Raw genomic sequence first — 17842 nt, 5'->3', positions numbered from 1 at the left:
TATATATATACACACACACATATATATACATATATATACATATACATATATATACACACACACACACACACACACACATATATATATATACTCCTGTTTTAATATAACTAAAATCAATCCCCCCACTCAAATAACATTGAGACTTTATGTACATATCAACTAGTCCAGTCCCTGACTTATAAACGGGAAAAACAAGGTTCAGAGAAGATAATTGACTCAGTGACGACAAGCTGAACCTAGAATTCAAATCTCACATATAAATCTTCCTCCTGTACCGGCAAAAAGAAGTGATTCTTGCATTCTTAAAGAAAAAAGTTGTCCGGTATCTTTTCAGATAGTGCCTCATTCCCTGCTGGCATACATAACATTACCAAAAAGCTCTTTTGAACTGCAAACCAGTCTCTCTCTCTCTCTCTCTCTCTCTCTCTCTCAGCTATAGAGTGCAGGTGCTCACTGGAGAGAGAGAGCCTCCCAGGGGTGATAACCATGCTACAATCCCTTCTCTTCCATTTTCCTCCCAAGATTTTAGGTGCATATACACACACATCCAGCATATTTTCAAGCCACTAGGTTTGTAACTTGAGCTGTGCAGTTGGCCACGTGGGATCCAGCCACCTTCACCACCATACCACCAACTGGCTTCCCCCACTTCTCCACTACTCACTTCTTTTTTTTAAGTTTATTTATTTCACGAGAGTGAGAGAGGAGATGAGAGAGAAACACCTCAACAGGGTCTTATACTGTGATTCCCCCATGCTCCAGCCTTCCCAGCCAGCCAGTATCATGGGCAAGCATGCTTGGGAGTTTTCAAATCAACTAGGAAATCAAATCTGTGATTTTCCATATGGATCTAGCATTGCTTGAGCAGCACATTACCACTACTACTTGGTACTGAGTTGGCCCTTTTGTATATGTATCCAGAGTTCTTACCTAATTCTCAACTAATTCACCTATTACGAAATAGCCAAGTTGCTAACTGTGGGACCAATAGTCCTGATTTTACCCTTCAAAAGACAAAGGTACATCTACCATTTCTCTCCTTCAGCTATTTACTTCAGGTCCTGCCCAAAAGTCAAGCCTTCCTTTCATCCATTACCTTCCAAAGCCCTACCCCCACCACTCTACATCCCCAAATCCTCGAAGTTGATCCTTGTCCTACACAGTTTCTTTCCTTCCCTAAGCCATTCACCATACTCTGAACTTTCAACAAGTATCCACAGTTGTCAACCTTCTCTGAACATCTATCTCCTTTTTGAAGGCTGGAGACTAAGGACACTGACCAGACCCATGTTCTTTTTTTTCTTCTTCTTCTTCTTTCACTTTTTTAAGAGGTTTTTGCAGGGCCAGCAGGTGGCATGGTGGTTAAGGGTGCTGGACTCTTACATGGCTGACCATGGTTCAAGTCCCTGACCTGGCAGATTACTTTCTCTCTTTCTCTCTCTCTCTCTCTCTCTCTGTCTATCCCTCTCTGGTTAAGTTAAAATAAATAAATAAACAAAGTTAAATAAAATAATTCTTAAAAATAAAAGAGGATTTTGCCTTAGGGGATATGTGCTGTTGGTGAAGTGGGGGGCCAGAGACAGTGAGAAGGAAAGTGAGAAATCACTCCCCAGGGGAGATGGCCATGCCACAATTCCTTCTCCTCCATTCTCCTCCCGCCCCACCCCCACTCTTAAATGTTCCTTCTCACACCCCCCATGTCTCTCAGGACAAAAAGTGGGGCCAGAGTCATCCTTACTCCCATTACTACTATTCTCTTCACTCCTTTAAAAGTCCTTCCTCCCTTGGGGCCAGCAGATGGCGTAGGGGTTACATCACTGGTCTCCCAAATGGCGGACCACCATTCTAGTCCTGGACCTGGTGGACTGAATATCACGCTGGGCCTGTGTGTGTACATGCTCGAGAGCTCAAGAGGAGAATGGAGGAGAAGGGATTGCGGCATGGCCATCCCCCCTGGGGGATGATTTCTCACTTTCCCTCTTACTGTCTCTTTCTCTCTCTTTGTATGTCAAAAACCTCTTTAGAAAAAGAAAAAGTCGGGAACCAGCAGTTAGCGTAATGGCTATGTCACTGGACTCCCACGTAGTTGACTGCAGTTCATGTCCCGGACCCGGAGGCTTAAAACTCACACCAGGCGCGTGTGCGTGCGTGCCCAAGATCCCGAGAGGAGAATGGAGGAGAAGAGATTGCGGCGTAACCATCCCCCCTGGGGGGTGATTTCTTGCTTTCTGTCTCTGTCTCTCTCTGTCTGGCGAGCGCACGCACCCTATAGCAAAAACCTCTCAAAAAAAAAAAAAAAAGGAAAAGTCCTTCTTCCTTTGAGGTACAGGTCGTGAGACTATGCCACTCTCTCATCTCACTTGTAAGATGCAGACATCAGTCCAGTCTACTCCTCACTTCCTGCCTTCACTCCAGATGACCATTACAACCACAAGAATACCCCACAAAGCACCTTATTCTCTCATTTCCTTGGCCTTTCTCTCCATGCCACCTCAGTAACTCATTTCCACTCCCACATTCCCTACCTAGTCATCCACAGAAACTGTACACCCTCTGGGCCACTTATCCACACGCCTTCTCTGACAAAAATGTACCTTCTTTGCACATCCCTTGCTCAAAAGCCCCTATGAAAGCTATTGCTTTATCTAGCTTTACAATCTACTGACCTTTATCATCCTCTCTATCTGCTAGTAACTGCTATTCTACATTCTGTACTACTCATGTTTGATTCTTTGACACTTCCTTGACTCTTGCAGACACATTCAATTTCTTTTCCCTCTGTCCTTTCTCCACCCAGAAGATAAACCATCACACTGAAAGAACCCATTCTTATCTTTTCTGTCCTATATTCATGCAATTAAGAGTTACCCGACAAAATTCAAATAACCAGGCACACAGGTATCACTATGTATTCTCGATTAACATCATCAACCAACATGTTCCTCTAGTAAGTTCTCTCTTTCACTGATGAATTTTACCTTAAATGCCCTAACATAAAGGATGTTCCCATCCCATCCTACCAAAATCATCCCTCAGAAAAGAAGGTGAGTTAGGGACCAGCAGTTAGCGTAATGGCTATGTCGCTGGACTCCCACGTAGTCGACCGCGGTTTGAGTCCCGGACCCAGTGGCTTAAACTCACGCCGGGCACATGTGCGTGCATGCCCAAGATCCCGAGAGGAGAATGGAGGAGAAGGGATTGCAGCATGGCCATCCCCCCTGGGGGGTGATTTCTCGCTTTCTATCTCTCTGTCTCTCTCTGTCTGTCTGGAGAGCGCACGTGCCCTATAGCAAAAACCTCTCCAAAAAAAAAAAAAAGAAAAGAAGGTAACTTACATTTGGGTTCTTTCAAGTTACCCTATATTAGGGATCACATTTTTTTTTTTTTAGAGAGAGAGATTTTTGCTATAGGGTGCACACACTCGCCCGAGAGACAAAGAAGCAGAAAGTGAGAACTCAGCCCCTGGGGAGATGGCCATGCCACAATCCCTTCTCCTTTTGGGAATTTGGACATGCACATGCATGCGCCCAATGTGAGTTTCAAGCTTCCAGGTTCAGAACCCAAAACACTGTCGGCCATGTGGGTGGGAGTCCAGCAATGTAATCACTAAGCCATCTGCTGATCCTGGATCACTTTCTCAATTACTTTATCTTGAAAAACAAAGTATTAACCAGGAATGACATATTAGTCTGAAATGAGAGTTGTCATAGTTTTAGACGTTTATAGAGGTGACCTTTCAGGAATAGAAAAAAAGAGTGGAGTGTGGTGCTGGGTACTATAAAATACAGATTGGGGGCCAGCAGGTGGTGTAGCAGTTAAGGCACTGGACTTCTACATGGCCGACTGTGGTTCAAGTCCTGGACCTGGATGTGTGCTTTTTTACTTTCCCCCTCTCTCTCTGTCTCTCCCTGGTAAGTGTACATGTTCTGTAGCAAATTAAAAAATAATAATAGTGGTAAATAAACTTAAATCAGTATTTTTTGAAAAATGCAGATCAATAAAATAAATGGTTGCCAAACTATTGAGTATTCATAAGAAAATTAATGGGGAAAAAACACCCTAATATATGGAATTTATGGGTTAGGATGAAATTTCCATTGACAGTGCTATTCAGTTTTTTGGCTTTGCTTTTGTTTTTTTGTTTGTTTGTTTTAGTTTTTGCTATAATGTATATGCACATGCCAGAGGGAGACAGAGACAGAGAGAGAAAGTGAGAAATTGCCCCCCCCCCCAGGGAGGATGGCCATGCTGTAATCCCTTCTCCCCTTTCTCTTTGGGATTTTGGGCATGCACATACACAATCCATGTGTGATTTTCAAGCCACCAGGTCTAGGAATCAAACTACGGAACCAGCTATGTGGGATCCAGTCACCTGAACCTCCACAGTGTCTACTGGTAAACATCATACAGTTTTTTAAAGTTTCCTTTCAAACAACTTAGAGAACAATTCATGTGTTCTGGAATTTATGTTTTATGTTCACAATGTGGCTCTATGAGAATGAGGACTGATATTACAGACACATGCTAAGGGCATTTCAGTTGACCACTCTTTTAAGTTTCTTTATTTCTTTCTCTCATGAGAGAGAAACCACAACCCTAACAAGATTCTTACACTGCAGTACACCCTGCCTCAGGCAGCTCAGTTTATGTATCCTATATGTACAGGGGGCCTTGAAATACAAACCTGGGACCTTCTCATGTGGGTCCAGTTGGGTTACTACTGCACCAGCATTTGGACCTTCACCATTTATTCTTTTTTTTTTTTGGAAGTTTTTTGCTATAGAGCGCGTGCGCTCGCCATATAGACAGAGACAGACAGAGAGACAGAAAGCGAGAAATCACCCCCCAGGGGGGTGGCCACGCTGCAATCCCTTCTCCTCCATTCTCCTCTCGGGATCTTGGGCACGCACGCACACGCACCCAGCGTGAGTTTAAAGCCACCGGGTCCGGGACGCAAACCACGGTCGACTACATGGAAGTCCAGCGACATAGCCATTACACTAACTACTGGTCCCACCATTTATTCTTGAAATACTATTTCCTAGGTTCTATTATGCCTCATTCTCTTGTCCCTTCCCACTATCTGGCAGCTACCATCTCAGGCACCTTTACTGGGTTCTTCTCATTGTTCTCCATGGGTTCTAAAACTCAATCATGATCTTCTCTCTCCATACTACACTTTCTCCTGTGGCAAGCTCACCCATTCCCATAGCTTTTAAACCAATGTTCATACCTGAGAGCACATATATGTATACTTCCAGCCTCTGTTCTGCATTCCAGATTTCTATAGTCGCCTTGATCTTTGACATCTCTATGTGGATATCTCATAAGAATCTCAACTCTAATGCACCCAAACCTAAATGCTTGGTCTTATCCCATAAGCTTGTTCTTCCTCCACTCCTTTTTATCTCCTTTCACATAATACCTCAATCCAGAAATCAATTCATCTCTGGCATACCTTTTCCAGAAGGTATGCATACTTCAATTTCCAATTTATTACCCAGTTCTGAAAATTCTGTCTCTAAAACATGTCTTAAAACCATCCACTTCTCTCTTTTACTACTTTCATCATCCTAAATCCATCTTAATCCTTAAATATCAAATCCTAGAACTAACTTATTAACTGGTCTATTCTTCTCCCATATTCTATCCTCCAATTAATCCCAAAGGGTTCTTTTAAAAAAAAAAAAAAAAAGGTTTTTGCCATAGGGTGTGTACACTTACTTGAGAGAGAGACAGAGAGACACAGTGAGAGGGAAAGCAAGAAGTCACCCCCCCAGGGAGATAGGCACACCATAAACCCTTTCCTCCATTCTTCTAGGATTTGGGGCATGCAGTGTGATTTTCAAGCTACCGGGTCTAGAGACAAACTAAGGTTGGCCATGTGGGAATTTAGCACCTTAACTACTACAATACTTGCTGACCCTCCAAAGGATCCTTTTAAAATATTAATTTATAAATGTCACTCTCCTGGTTAAAATTCACCAATAGCTTCTCACTGTACTTGGGGTAAAATTCTCACTCTGTAACCTGGCCTTTGATCTGTTCCCTACAATTTTTTGCATATTCAGAGCCACTTTCTCATCTAGCCTCCTTTTGCTCTCTGAACTCCAATTATACTGGCTTTCTTTTAGAATCTGGAATATGTCAAAATTTTACCCCACCTAAAACTCTCTCCTACTCTTCATTTGGATAACTTCTATTCATCCTTCAGGTTTCAACTTAAATATCATTTCCTTAGAATTGCACTCCCATTGTGGCCCAATTTTACTTAGGTCTCTGCTATTTCCTCTCATGACATTCTATTCTTTTCCTTCACAGTACTTAACAGAAGCTCTATTTATCAATACTCTTCTTTCTGCTTCCTACTCCCAGAGGACTCCCCTCTTATTGGCAGCTTTAAGAAGAAAGGATGGTTCATTTACAGCAGGAGGTTGACAAATTCACTACAATCACAACTTCACTCACAAGCACCACCTAGGGAGAGAACTCACATCTGCTAGTCTAAAACCCAGTTCTTGGGACCAGCAGTTAGCATAGTGGCTATGTCACTGGACTCCCATGTGGTTGACCACGGTTCGAGTCCCAGATCTGACAGTTTAAACTCATGCTGGGTGCGTGTGCCTGCATACCCAAGAACCCGAGAAGAGAATGGAGAAGAAGGGATTGAGGTGTGGCCATCCCCACTGGGGGGTGATTTCTCACTTTCTTTCTATCTCTCTCTGTCTTTCTGGTGAGCACACATGCTTTATAGCAAAAACCTCTCCAAATAAAATAAAATAAAATAAAATAAAACCCAGTCCTTGCAGTAATACTCAGAGGCACAAGAGATGGAGCAAGGGACCAGCAGTTAGTGTAATGGCTATGTTGCTGGACTCCCACGTAGTCGACCGTGGTTCAAGTCCCAGACCCAGTGGCTTAAACTCACGCTGGGCACGTATGTGTGCGTGCTCCAGATCCTGAGAGGAGAATGGAGGAGAAGGGATTGCGGCATGGCCATCCCCCCCGGGGGGGGGTTACTTTCTTTCTATCTCTCTGTCTCTCTCTGTCTATCTGGTGAGCGCACGTGCCCTAAAGCAAAAACCTCTCCAAAAAAAGAAAAAAAAAAAAAAGATGGAGCAACATAAATCTAATTGTATCAATTTATTTTGGCTAACTGAAGATCAAGTCAGTAGGGTCTACAGTATCCCAAAGTTCTCAACAAAAACATCTGAGATTGTGTAGTCACATAAAGCCAAAAGAAAAAAAAATCCTTTTCATTCTTTTTGGCTTTATCTAAAACCTTCCTTCCCCAAATTAGATTTTCTTTTTTTTTCTCTTTTTTTTTTTGAGAGGTTTTTGCTATAGGGCACATGCACTTGCTGGAGAGACAGAGACAGAAAGCGAGAAATCACCCCCCAGGGGGGATGGCCACACCACAATCCCTTCTACTCCCTTCTCCTCGCAGGATGTTGGGCACATGCACGCATACACATGCGCCCAGTGTGAGTTTAAGCCACCAGGTCCGGGACTCGAACCACGGTGGACTACATGGGAGTCCGGTGACATAGCCATTACGCTAACTGCTGGTCCCTAGACTTACAACGCTAACTGCTGGTCCCTAGACTTACATTTCAATCTCCTATATTATCATGTCATCATATCAGGAAAAATGGTTTATTGAACTTTATTTGCGACCTGTACAGTCTTTCTATGGTTTTCTCCACGTCTGAAGGGACTTCAGAAAGGTAATGAAAAAAAGAAAATATAAAATACATGTTTAGGGACCGACAGGTGGCATGGTGGTTAAGGGTACTGGATTCCCACATGGCTGACCACGGTTCAAATCCCAGACCTGGCAGCTTGCTTTCTCACTTTCTCTCTCCCTCTCTCTCTCTCTGGTCAAACTGAAATAAACGAATGAATAAATAAATAAATAAGTTAAATTAAAAAAAATAACAAAATAATAAAATAAAATAATTGTTTATGTTGTTACAAAAAATTTTGAAATCCATCTGTAGTATTTTCATAAAATGTATTTTCCATGAAGTTTCTGAAGTCCCCTCATATATGTAAGCCATATTATGTTCCTACAATCAAAATGATATGTCTATATATACACTTATTAGAGACTAGATTTTTATTCTACTGTTCCTTTTATTTTGGGTTCTGTTTTACTGTATTTATTTTTGTACAAACCTGCGTGCCCTTAAATTGCTGTCTACTGGGGCCGGCAAGTGGCGTGGTGATTAAAGGCACTGGATTCCCACATGGCTGACCATGGTTCGAGTCCTGGGCCTGGTGGCTTGCTTTCGTGCTTTCCCTTTCTCTCTCTGCCTCTGTCTGGTCAAATGAAATAATAATAATAATAACAAATGGAAATAAATAAATACTTATTTTTTTTAATTGCTGTCTACTTATTTATTGAATTTTTTAAAATATTAATATTGGGTCATCAGACAAGTCGTATTCTTTCTGTTTTTCTATGCAAAAATGCATCATGACTTTTCCAACAACCGAACAGATTGCATGATCTATTTTCTCTGTTTTTTAAAAAAATTTAATTTTTAAAAATTGTATTTATTTATTTATTATTCTTTAATTCACCAGAGAGGGACAGAGAAAGAGAGAAGGAAAGAAAGAAAGAAAGCCACCGGGTCTGGGACTCAAATCATGGTCAGGCATGTAGGAGTCAATTGCCTTAACCATCATGCCACCTGTTAATCGTTCTGTCTTTTTTATCATGAAATTTTCCAATATCACCTTGACTAGCTCATCAAATATGTTTGTTTACATCTAAACAGTCTCTCTACAATGAATGCATGTACTCTATAGCAAGTTTTTTATTATTTTTTAAAGAATTATATTTTACTTAACTTTACTTATTAGTAGTATTATTTTCCAGTTCGAACAGAGAGAGAGAGAGAGAGAGAAAGCAAGCCACCAGGTCTGGGAGTTGAGCCATCATTGGCCATGTGAGAGTCCAGCCCCTTTAACCACCATGGCACCTGCTGGCCCCTATATAGCAAATTTTTAAAACAACGCACAAAATAAACAAATCCCTAGAACATAGTAGGGACACAATAACTAAGGTGTTAATAACTGAATGAATGGGCTAGCTCAATGATACAGCCATAATGTACTGCTCAAGAAAAGCCCAATCCCACATGGCAATCACAATTCAAATTCCCAACGTGGTTAGCCTGCAACCTGCTGGGCATGTGTGTAAGTATCCAAGGTCTGACAAGCTGGTGAAATGGGAGAAGAGGATCACAGCATTATCAGACCCTGTGGAGGGTGATAATCTCTCTTTTCTCTCCCCGCCCCCACCTCACTCTCACATGTGAAGACATGCTCTATCATGACTATTGAAAAAATAACTCAAATGAATGAAATCTTTCTCTCTTCCCCAGCTGCATATCTTATAAAAAGCAGCTGTGAGAGGTAAATCTTCTCTTTGTAGAGTTTCCTCTAACATTCTAACCCATTGCCTCTTTCCTCTAATCTCAAATTTTTAGAACAAGTAGGTTTTTCCAACTATGAATGAACTCACCAAAACCACTTTTCTTTCCTTTTTGCTGGTGTCTGATCTGAGAATGACTGTGAACCATTTTCTTTGATTGATCTTTTTGTTTATGCTCATGTCCACCTTGGGCTTTCTCCATTTTCTCATTTTCTGAGAAGATAAACAAAACATTGTCGGGTAGAAAAGAGAGAAGAGAATTTTTTTTTTTTTTTGAGAGGTTTTCCCTATAGGGCGCGTGCGCTCGCCAGAAAGACAGAGAGACAGAGACAGAAAGTGAGAAATCACCCCCCGGGGGGGATGGTTACGCCGCAATCTCTTCTCCTCCATTCTCCTCTTGGGATCTTGGGCACGCACGCACACGCGCCTGGTGTGAGTTTTAAGCCACCGGGTCTGGGACGTGAACTGCGGTCAACTACGTGGGAGTCCAGCGACATAGCCATTACGCTAACTGCTGGTTCACGAGAGAAGAGAATCTTCACAGACAGTAAAGGTCAGTTAAAGAAGGAAGAAGTTTGTGGGGGTTTTTTTGTTTTTTTTTGGGGGGGAGAGGTTTTTGCTATAGAGTGCGCGTGCTCACCAGACAGACAGAGAGAGACAGAGAGACAGCGAGAAATCACCCCCCAGGGGGGATGGCCATGCCTCAATCCCTTCTCGGGATCTTGGACGGTCAACTATGTGGGAGTCCAGCGACATAGCCATTACGCCAACTGCTGGTCCTAAGAAGGAAGAAGTTTTTAGCCTAGTAGTATCGAGTCTTGAGCTAAAAATCCTCAGCCTAATGTCCTGAAATATATAAGCTAGACTTCAAAGTATTTGTCGCTATACTTACGAGCTTCTTTATTTCTTTTGCTTAAGGAAAGTCTATTGAATTTCTTCACAACGGCTGTAGGGTCTGGCTGGCCTGGCTTAGATGTCTTTATCTCAGAGACAACTTTATCTTCCTGAGAGACCAAAATCTCTGGAGAATTATGCACCATTATCCTCTCTCTGAAAATTAGATTTTTTTTTTTTAGTAAAAAAGTAAAAAGAAGCAATATGCAATACAATGATTTTGAAAGACCCTAAAGATGAAAGACAGAAAAATTCTAGACTCTCTAAATCCTTCTCCTGAGGTGATTTAATCTATCTACTTGCCTATTTTTCCCAACTTGGATAGGTATCTTTCTTTTTTTTTTTTCCTCCTTTTTTTTTTTTTTTGTTTTTGAGAGATTTTCACTGTAGGGCACGTGCGCTCGCCAGACATACAGAGGGAGACATAGAGACAGAAAGCGAGAAATCCCCCTCCAGGGGGGATGGTCACGCCGCAATCCCTTCTCCTCCATTCTCCTCTCGGGATCTTGGGCATGCACGCACACGCGCCCGGCGTGAGTTTTAAGCCACCGGGTCCGGGACACGAACCACAGTCGACTACGTGGGAGTCCAGCGACATAGCCATTACGCTAACTGCTGGTTCCCGATAGGTATCTTTCTTGAACTGAGAGAAAACTACAGAAATACAAAAGATGACTAGATAGACAGAGATCACCATTTACCAATGTTAAATCCACACTGTGTTCAATTTCCCTCATTGTAATATAATAAACTTACTCATCAGCATTATCCTTATCAGTAGCAGAAGTGATTCCAGGTTGCTTGTCTGATGGGGTATGTGTTACAGGCTGGGCATAAGAAGTCTCTACAAAATCAAGGGAAGATCCCATCCCTCCCAAAACAAAATAATATAAGCAGAAAAACAATAGAAGATACTCCACTACCTTTGGCTCTTGTCATATCATAGAACTTAAATCTTCACATTTTCAGGAAAATCTACAAATCTATATTTTTCTTCAAGCCTTTCTAGATTGATCTGCCTCACTCCAAGACAGATAATTTTATTTTGTATACATAAGAAATTATAAGCACTGTATATCATTTGTTTCTCAAACTCCCTCTAGGAATAGATGTATATCTAAGAATGGCTAAAATGTCAAACCATTCTCTCTAGCCTCATCACCTTATTGAGAAGGCCTCAGAGCCTTCACTGCTTTTTATTCCAAAATTCAAATCCTTGAGCATATTCAAAAACAATTTTAAAAACAGAGATATGTAAGTATAGAAGACTAAGTTCTTCAAATCTGGGAAAAACAATTTGTCTTTTCTAAGTTGATTATAAACATATAGATGCATATTTAAATTGCATTTAAAAAATTTAGGTATGGGGACCAGCAGGTGGCGTAATTGTTATGTCACTGGATTCTCACATAGTCAACTGTAGTTCAAGTCCCAGACCCAGAGGCTTAAAACTCATGCCAGGTTGGGACCAGCAGGTGGCACAGTAGTTAAGGGCACTGGATTCCCACATGGACAACCGTTGTTCGAGTCTTGGACCTCCCTGGTGTCTTGCTTTCTTACTTTCTCTCTCTCTTGCTCTGTCCCTCTCAAATTAAAACAAAATAAATAAAGTTAAAATAATTCTTAAAAAAAAAAAAAAAAAAAAAAACCTCACACCAGGCCCATGTGCAAACATGACTAAAATTCTGAGAGGAGAATGGAGAAGGGATTGCGACATGGTCATCCCCCCTGGAGGGTGATTTCTTGCTTTCTGTTTCTCTACATCTCTCTGGCGAGCATGTGTGCCCTGTAGCAAATATCTCTCTCAAAAAATAAATAAATAAATAAATAAAATAAAAATTTAAGTATGACTAAACTTAAATTTAGAAGTAAATGCAATCTCCTTTCTAAGCCTGTATCCTTTAACTGAGGTGGTTAAGGTACTATCGACAGAAGACAAAGTATTTTAATATATTTCTAAGTTTCATCTACTACTACCTTACCTAGGAAGACGAAAAAGAAAAAAAGCTATCAAACTTGTTATACCCCTCAGATAACATTCACTTTGCCTAATTGAAACTCTTTTTCTCGTACTACATGCCATACCCAAGCACTCCTGGAGGGACTTCTGTAGCACAATCTGGACAATCTCCTCAAATTCTGCATTGGTAAGACTTGATTTTTCCTACAGAGACAAGGGTAGGGGAAGAAAACTGCTGATCTTTCCATAGTTTTCCCTTCCAACCAGTTGGGGAAACCATAAGTTCCTAAGACTGAACACATGAAGTCAACAAACATAAGGAGTCTATAAACTCTATCTCAGATTTCCTACAAATAAAGAAGTCAAAAGAAAAAGGTTTATAAAGTTTCTGTCCACTTCTACTCCCACCTCCATCCCATTATTTCCTGTTAAATACATTCATTAAAACATTTTGAGAGGGGCCTCACAGAGGTGCAGCAGTAACACAACCGAAAACACATGGGAAGGTCTCAGGTATAATCTACAACACATGAGTTGCACAAGTGTATGGGTGATCCAGGCTGGCTAGGGGTGGATTGCATCTTGAAGACCCTATTGGGTACTTGTCTCTCTTTCTCTTGTGGAAGAAATAAATTTTTAAAAATCAAAATAATTTTGTATTCTTTAAAAAGAAAATCGAAGCCTTCAAAAAGGAATAAAAATCTAAAACTACAGAAGTAATTTCCCCAACATGAAAATTTTGTTTATCTAGCCTGGGAGGGGGGACAGGGGTAGGAGAAAGTGTCTTACTAGGCTCATTGATGTGACTGATACCTTTTCTTTCTTCTGTGCTTGCTTGTTGTCTTCAGTCTTTCCTTTTTTCTCCTGGTCATTGCTTGGACCATTCTCTGTAGTTGCTTTATCCTTCTTCTCTAGCCTGCCCTCTGTCCCTGGAAAACTGATACCCAGGGTCTCCTCCTTGGCTGCATTAGGGCTACAAAGTACCAAGCTATGCTTTTTTTGTGCAGGTGGGGCAAAGGTTTTCTTTGATCCCTTTCCACATTCTGAAATAAATTTGATCATTAAATGGAATTTGTGAAACATGTAGTTTAATGGAGATTGCCAAGCATTGCTCATTGACTAGCCATATAAAAACTAAATGAAGGGGCTGGCAGGTGGCATAGTGGTTAAGGGCTCTGGACTCCCACATGGCCAACCATGGTTCAAGTCCCGGATCTGGTGGCTTGCTTTCGCCCTCTCTCTCTGTCCCTCTCTGATCAAATTAAAATAAATAAAGTTAAATAAAATAATTCTTAAAAAAAAAAAAACTAAATGGAGATTGTTGCTGACAGGTGGCATGGTGGTTAAGGGCACTAGACTCCCACATGGCTGACCATGATTTGACTACTGGACCAGGCAGCTTACTTTCTCACTTTCACAATCTCCCTCTCTCTCACTCTGTCCCCCTCTGGTCAAATTAAAATAAACAAATAAATAAAATTAAATAAAAAACAATTCTTTAAAAAATAATTAAAAAACTAAATGGAGAAAGAAATTAGATTTCTAGGTCTCCCCACCGACTCTACCCCACAGCCCTAAGATTCCCATGAAGTAGTCTGGGGTCAGGCCCAGACATCTGTGATTTTACAAGGCTAATTGATTCTGATACATTGACAGGTTTGGGAGTTACTGACTAATTCAAAGGTGATAAATACAAGCATGCTGGAAGCTGAATTATTCAAATGTAAATTTTTTAATGTGCTCATTTTAACTTTGGATAAAACTTCATGGGATATTAGAGGGAAAAAAACTAGTTGAGGTGTATGGGAGGGGCTTAGGAAAAAAACATTTAAAATAAGACACAAGAATGCATGCAGACAGGGTAAATGGATTGTGGAATGGCATAACACAACAAAATAAACAAAAAGGGATGTTGTCAACCATAGATAGATAGATAGATAGATAGATAAATAGATAGATAGATAGATAAATAGGTATAGATAAATCAATACATCTATATCTACATATATAGAGAGAGAAAGAGAGAAACTAGTAGAGCAAAAACTGAAAGTATACATCTCAATGTGGTGTTCTTTGTTGAAAACAATGAATATATGGCAACATCCTTGATTTGATTATCACATGCTGCATGCACACTTTGAAAAATCCATATGGTGAGATGGATTAGCCAATGGCTTAGCAGTTACTTTGCTGATCTCCCACATGGCCAACCATAGTTCAAGTCCCAGACCTAGTGACTTGAAACTCATGCCAGGTATGTGTGCTTGCGTGCCCAAGATCCTGGCTGGGAGGAGAAGGGATTGCAGCATGGCTATCCCCCCTGGGGGGTAATTTCTCACTTTCCCTCTGTCTCTCTGGTGAGTGCATGTGTCCTAAGGCAAAAATATCTCAAAAAGAAAATCCATATGGTACACCACAAAGATGTACAACAATTAAATGTAAGTAAGAAATTATTTTTAAATTAAAAAATTGTTGAAATATTTTTGCTATAGGGCATGCACACTTGCCAGAGAGTCCGAGAGAGACAGAAAACAAGAAATAATTTCCTGGGGTGATGGCCACACTACAATCCCTTCTCCTCTGTTCTCCTCTTGGCATTTTGGACATGCACGCACACATGCCCAGCATGAGTTTTACGCCATTGGGTCTAGGACTCAAACCACAGTCACCTACATGGAAGTCCAGCAGTGTAACCATTATGCCATCTGCTCGTCTCTAAAATTTAAATTTTTAAACAAAACAAAAAACTAGTTAAAATGTATAAATACTTAAGGCCCAGCTCTAATGCTACCTCCTCAGTGAAAATTATACTGTTCTTTTCAAGTGTTAAATAATAACTCTTTCTTCTGCGATTCCATAATATTTAGCACAATCTCTGGTGGCACTTACCACATTCTATTTTATGTTATTATGTTATAGACACTTCAGTGTCTTTTCTCTCCCTATGAATTCACACATTCCTTGAGCAGGATTGTTTCTGATTCATATTTATTCTGTTCAAAGCACCTAGCAGAGTAGTAATTTGAATACACTGGATATAAAATATATGTCAATGGAACTGTTCTCTGATGGGAAGACTATTCAGAAGTGGAAAATTAGAGAAATGTAAAAAGTGAACTTCCTGGGGCCAGCAGATGGTGTAAAGGTTAAGGCAGCTGGATCCCAAAGGGCCAACTATGCTGTTTGGGTTCCAGACCCAGCATCTTGGAAAACACACCAGGCTTGTGAGTGTACATGCCCAGAATCCCAAAAGGAAAATGGAGAAGGGACTACGACCTGGTCATCCCCCCTAGAGGGAAATTCTCACTTTCCCTCTCTCTGTTTCTAGTGAGTGCATGCAGCCTAAAAAAAAAAAAAAAGTAAACCTCTCTCACTCCTGACTCACCTTTATTCTGCAATGTTGTCATCATTCAGCTCAGAAACTACACTTTCTTCACCTCTGTTAGAAAAAAGAAATAGACTGCTATGATTCTGATTAAACATGACTTTTACTTTCTTTTCTCCCTGTTCCTTGGGTTCAAGATCTCTTGGGTTCAAGACCTCTGAATTACTGTTCTGTCTTCTTGACTACACTTGTTTCTTCAACAGGCCAATTACATGTCAAGGAATAAAGAAAACAACCGTTTTAAAGATTAGCAACAACCTTATTTTAAAAAGAGAGAGAGAGAGAGATTACCAATAATCCTTAGTGTTTTAAGTACCTAGAACCAATATAAGGCAGACACAAATTATCAGGTGGAAATGGTAATGGTATAACAGAAGCATAGGTACTAGTAGTACTGTAGTGGTTGTAAGATATGAACAACCATACCTTCTCCTAGGAGTTAAAGAATGAGAATTTTCTTCAGGTGAATAATGTCTTTTTCACAAAATTCTTCCACATACTTTTTTTTTAAGAGAGATTTTTGCTATAGGGCATGTGCACTCACTAGAGAGACAGAGAGAGGTAGAGAGACAAAAAGCAAGAAACCATCCCTCCCCACTCCACGACCCCCCCGCACACTGCAATACCCTCTCCATTTTCCTTTCAGGATTTTGGGCACACATGCACACGGGCTGGTGTGAGTTTCAAGTTGTCAGTTTTGGGACTCAAACTGCAGTTGGCCATGTAAGAGACCAGCACCTTAACCACCATACCATCTGCTAGCCCCTCTCTCACATACTTGTCACACAATTTGGTAATTCTCTGACCTAATTCAGTTTCCTATGCATAAATAATTCCTTTTTAAACATCATTATAATGTTTTTTCTTTACTTAAATCTTTAGTCCGATTTCCAATGCAGCACTCCTCCCCTTATCTATGGTTTCACTCACTTTCCACGGTTTCATTTATCTATAGTCAACTCTAGTCTGAAAATAAGTGAGCATAATACAATTAGATATTTTGATAGAGAAAGAGAGAAGCCTCGTCCATACAACTTTTATTACAATACATTGTTATAATTATTTTGTTAATTAGTTTTTCTAATAAGCTTATACTTAAAAAAAATTTATTATTATTTTTTAATTTGACCAGAGAGAGACAGAAACTTAGAAAGAGAAAGTGAGAAAGCAAGCCACGAGATCTGGGAGTTGAACCGTAGTCAGCCACGTGAGAGTCCAGCAACCCAACAACCATGCCATTTGCCAGCCCCAAGCTTGTACTTTTTTTGAGAGGTTTTTGCTATAGGGTGCGTGTGCTCGCCAGAAAGACAGAGATGGAGAGAGACAGAAAGAGAGAAATCATCCCCCAGGAGGGATGGCCATGACACAATCCCTTCTCCTCCATTCTCCTCTCGGGATCTTGGGCACACATGCACACCCACCTGACTGAGTTTTGAGCCACCGGGTCCAGGGCTCGAAACTCAGTCGGCTACATGGGAATCCAGCTACCTAGCCATTATGCCAACTGCTAGCTCCGCAAGCTTGTACTTTTAAAAAAAATATGCCGGGACCAGCAGTTAGCATAATGGCTATGTCGCTGGACTCCCACATAGTCGACCACGGTTCGAATCCCGGACCCAGTGGCTTAAACTCATGCCGGGCGCATGTGCGTGCGTTCCCGAGATCCCGAGAGGAGAATGGAGGAGAAGGGATTGTGGCATGGCCATCCCCCCTGGGGGGTGATTTCCTGCTTTCTGTCTCTCTGTCTGTCTCTGTCTGTCTGGCAAGCGCACATGTCCCATAGCAAAAACCTCTCCAAAATAAACAAATAAATAAAATAAAAAATAAATAAAAAAATATGCCAAAAGGTGCATGTGCTCTCCAGAGAGAGAGAGGAAAAGAGAAAGAAAGAAAGCATCCATCCTGGGGGGCTGACCATGCCATAATCCCTTCTCCTCCATTCTCCTCTTGGAATTTTGGAGAGCACTCACACATACTTGGTGTGTCTTTCAAGCCATGAGGTCCAGGACTCAAACTGTAGGTAGACAGCCATGTGGGATCCAGCACATTAACCAACAAACCACTGGCTGGCCCCATTAGTTACTAATTTATTACTGTGCCTAATTTATAAATTAAACTTTATCGTGTGTGTGTGTATGTGTGTGTGTGTGTGTGTATATAT

The 17842-nt window shown here is 41.0% G+C and overlaps 1 protein-coding gene across 1 annotated transcript in view; it reads right to left on the bottom strand.

Moving 5' to 3' along the window:
* ZCWPW1 (zinc finger CW-type and PWWP domain containing 1) overlaps nt 1–17842 on the bottom strand; it is a 50406-nt gene that overhangs the window by 28974 nt on the left and 3590 nt on the right. The window contains 6 exon segments of the mRNA XM_014590588.2: nt 9533–9655; nt 10335–10492; nt 11093–11207; nt 12422–12500; nt 13110–13339; nt 15682–15735. Of these exon segments, the coding sequence (XP_014446074.1) occupies nt 9533–9655; nt 10335–10492; nt 11093–11207; nt 12422–12500; nt 13110–13339; nt 15682–15706 (730 nt within the window). The 5' untranslated portion in view covers nt 15707–15735.

Source organism: Tupaia chinensis, unplaced genomic scaffold, assembly GCF_000334495.1.
Source record: "Tupaia chinensis unplaced genomic scaffold, TupChi_1.0 Scaffold000465_1, whole genome shotgun sequence".
Lineage (NCBI taxonomy): Eukaryota > Metazoa > Chordata > Mammalia > Scandentia > Tupaiidae > Tupaia > Tupaia belangeri.
This window is presented reverse-complemented; position numbering and strand designations above follow the sequence as displayed.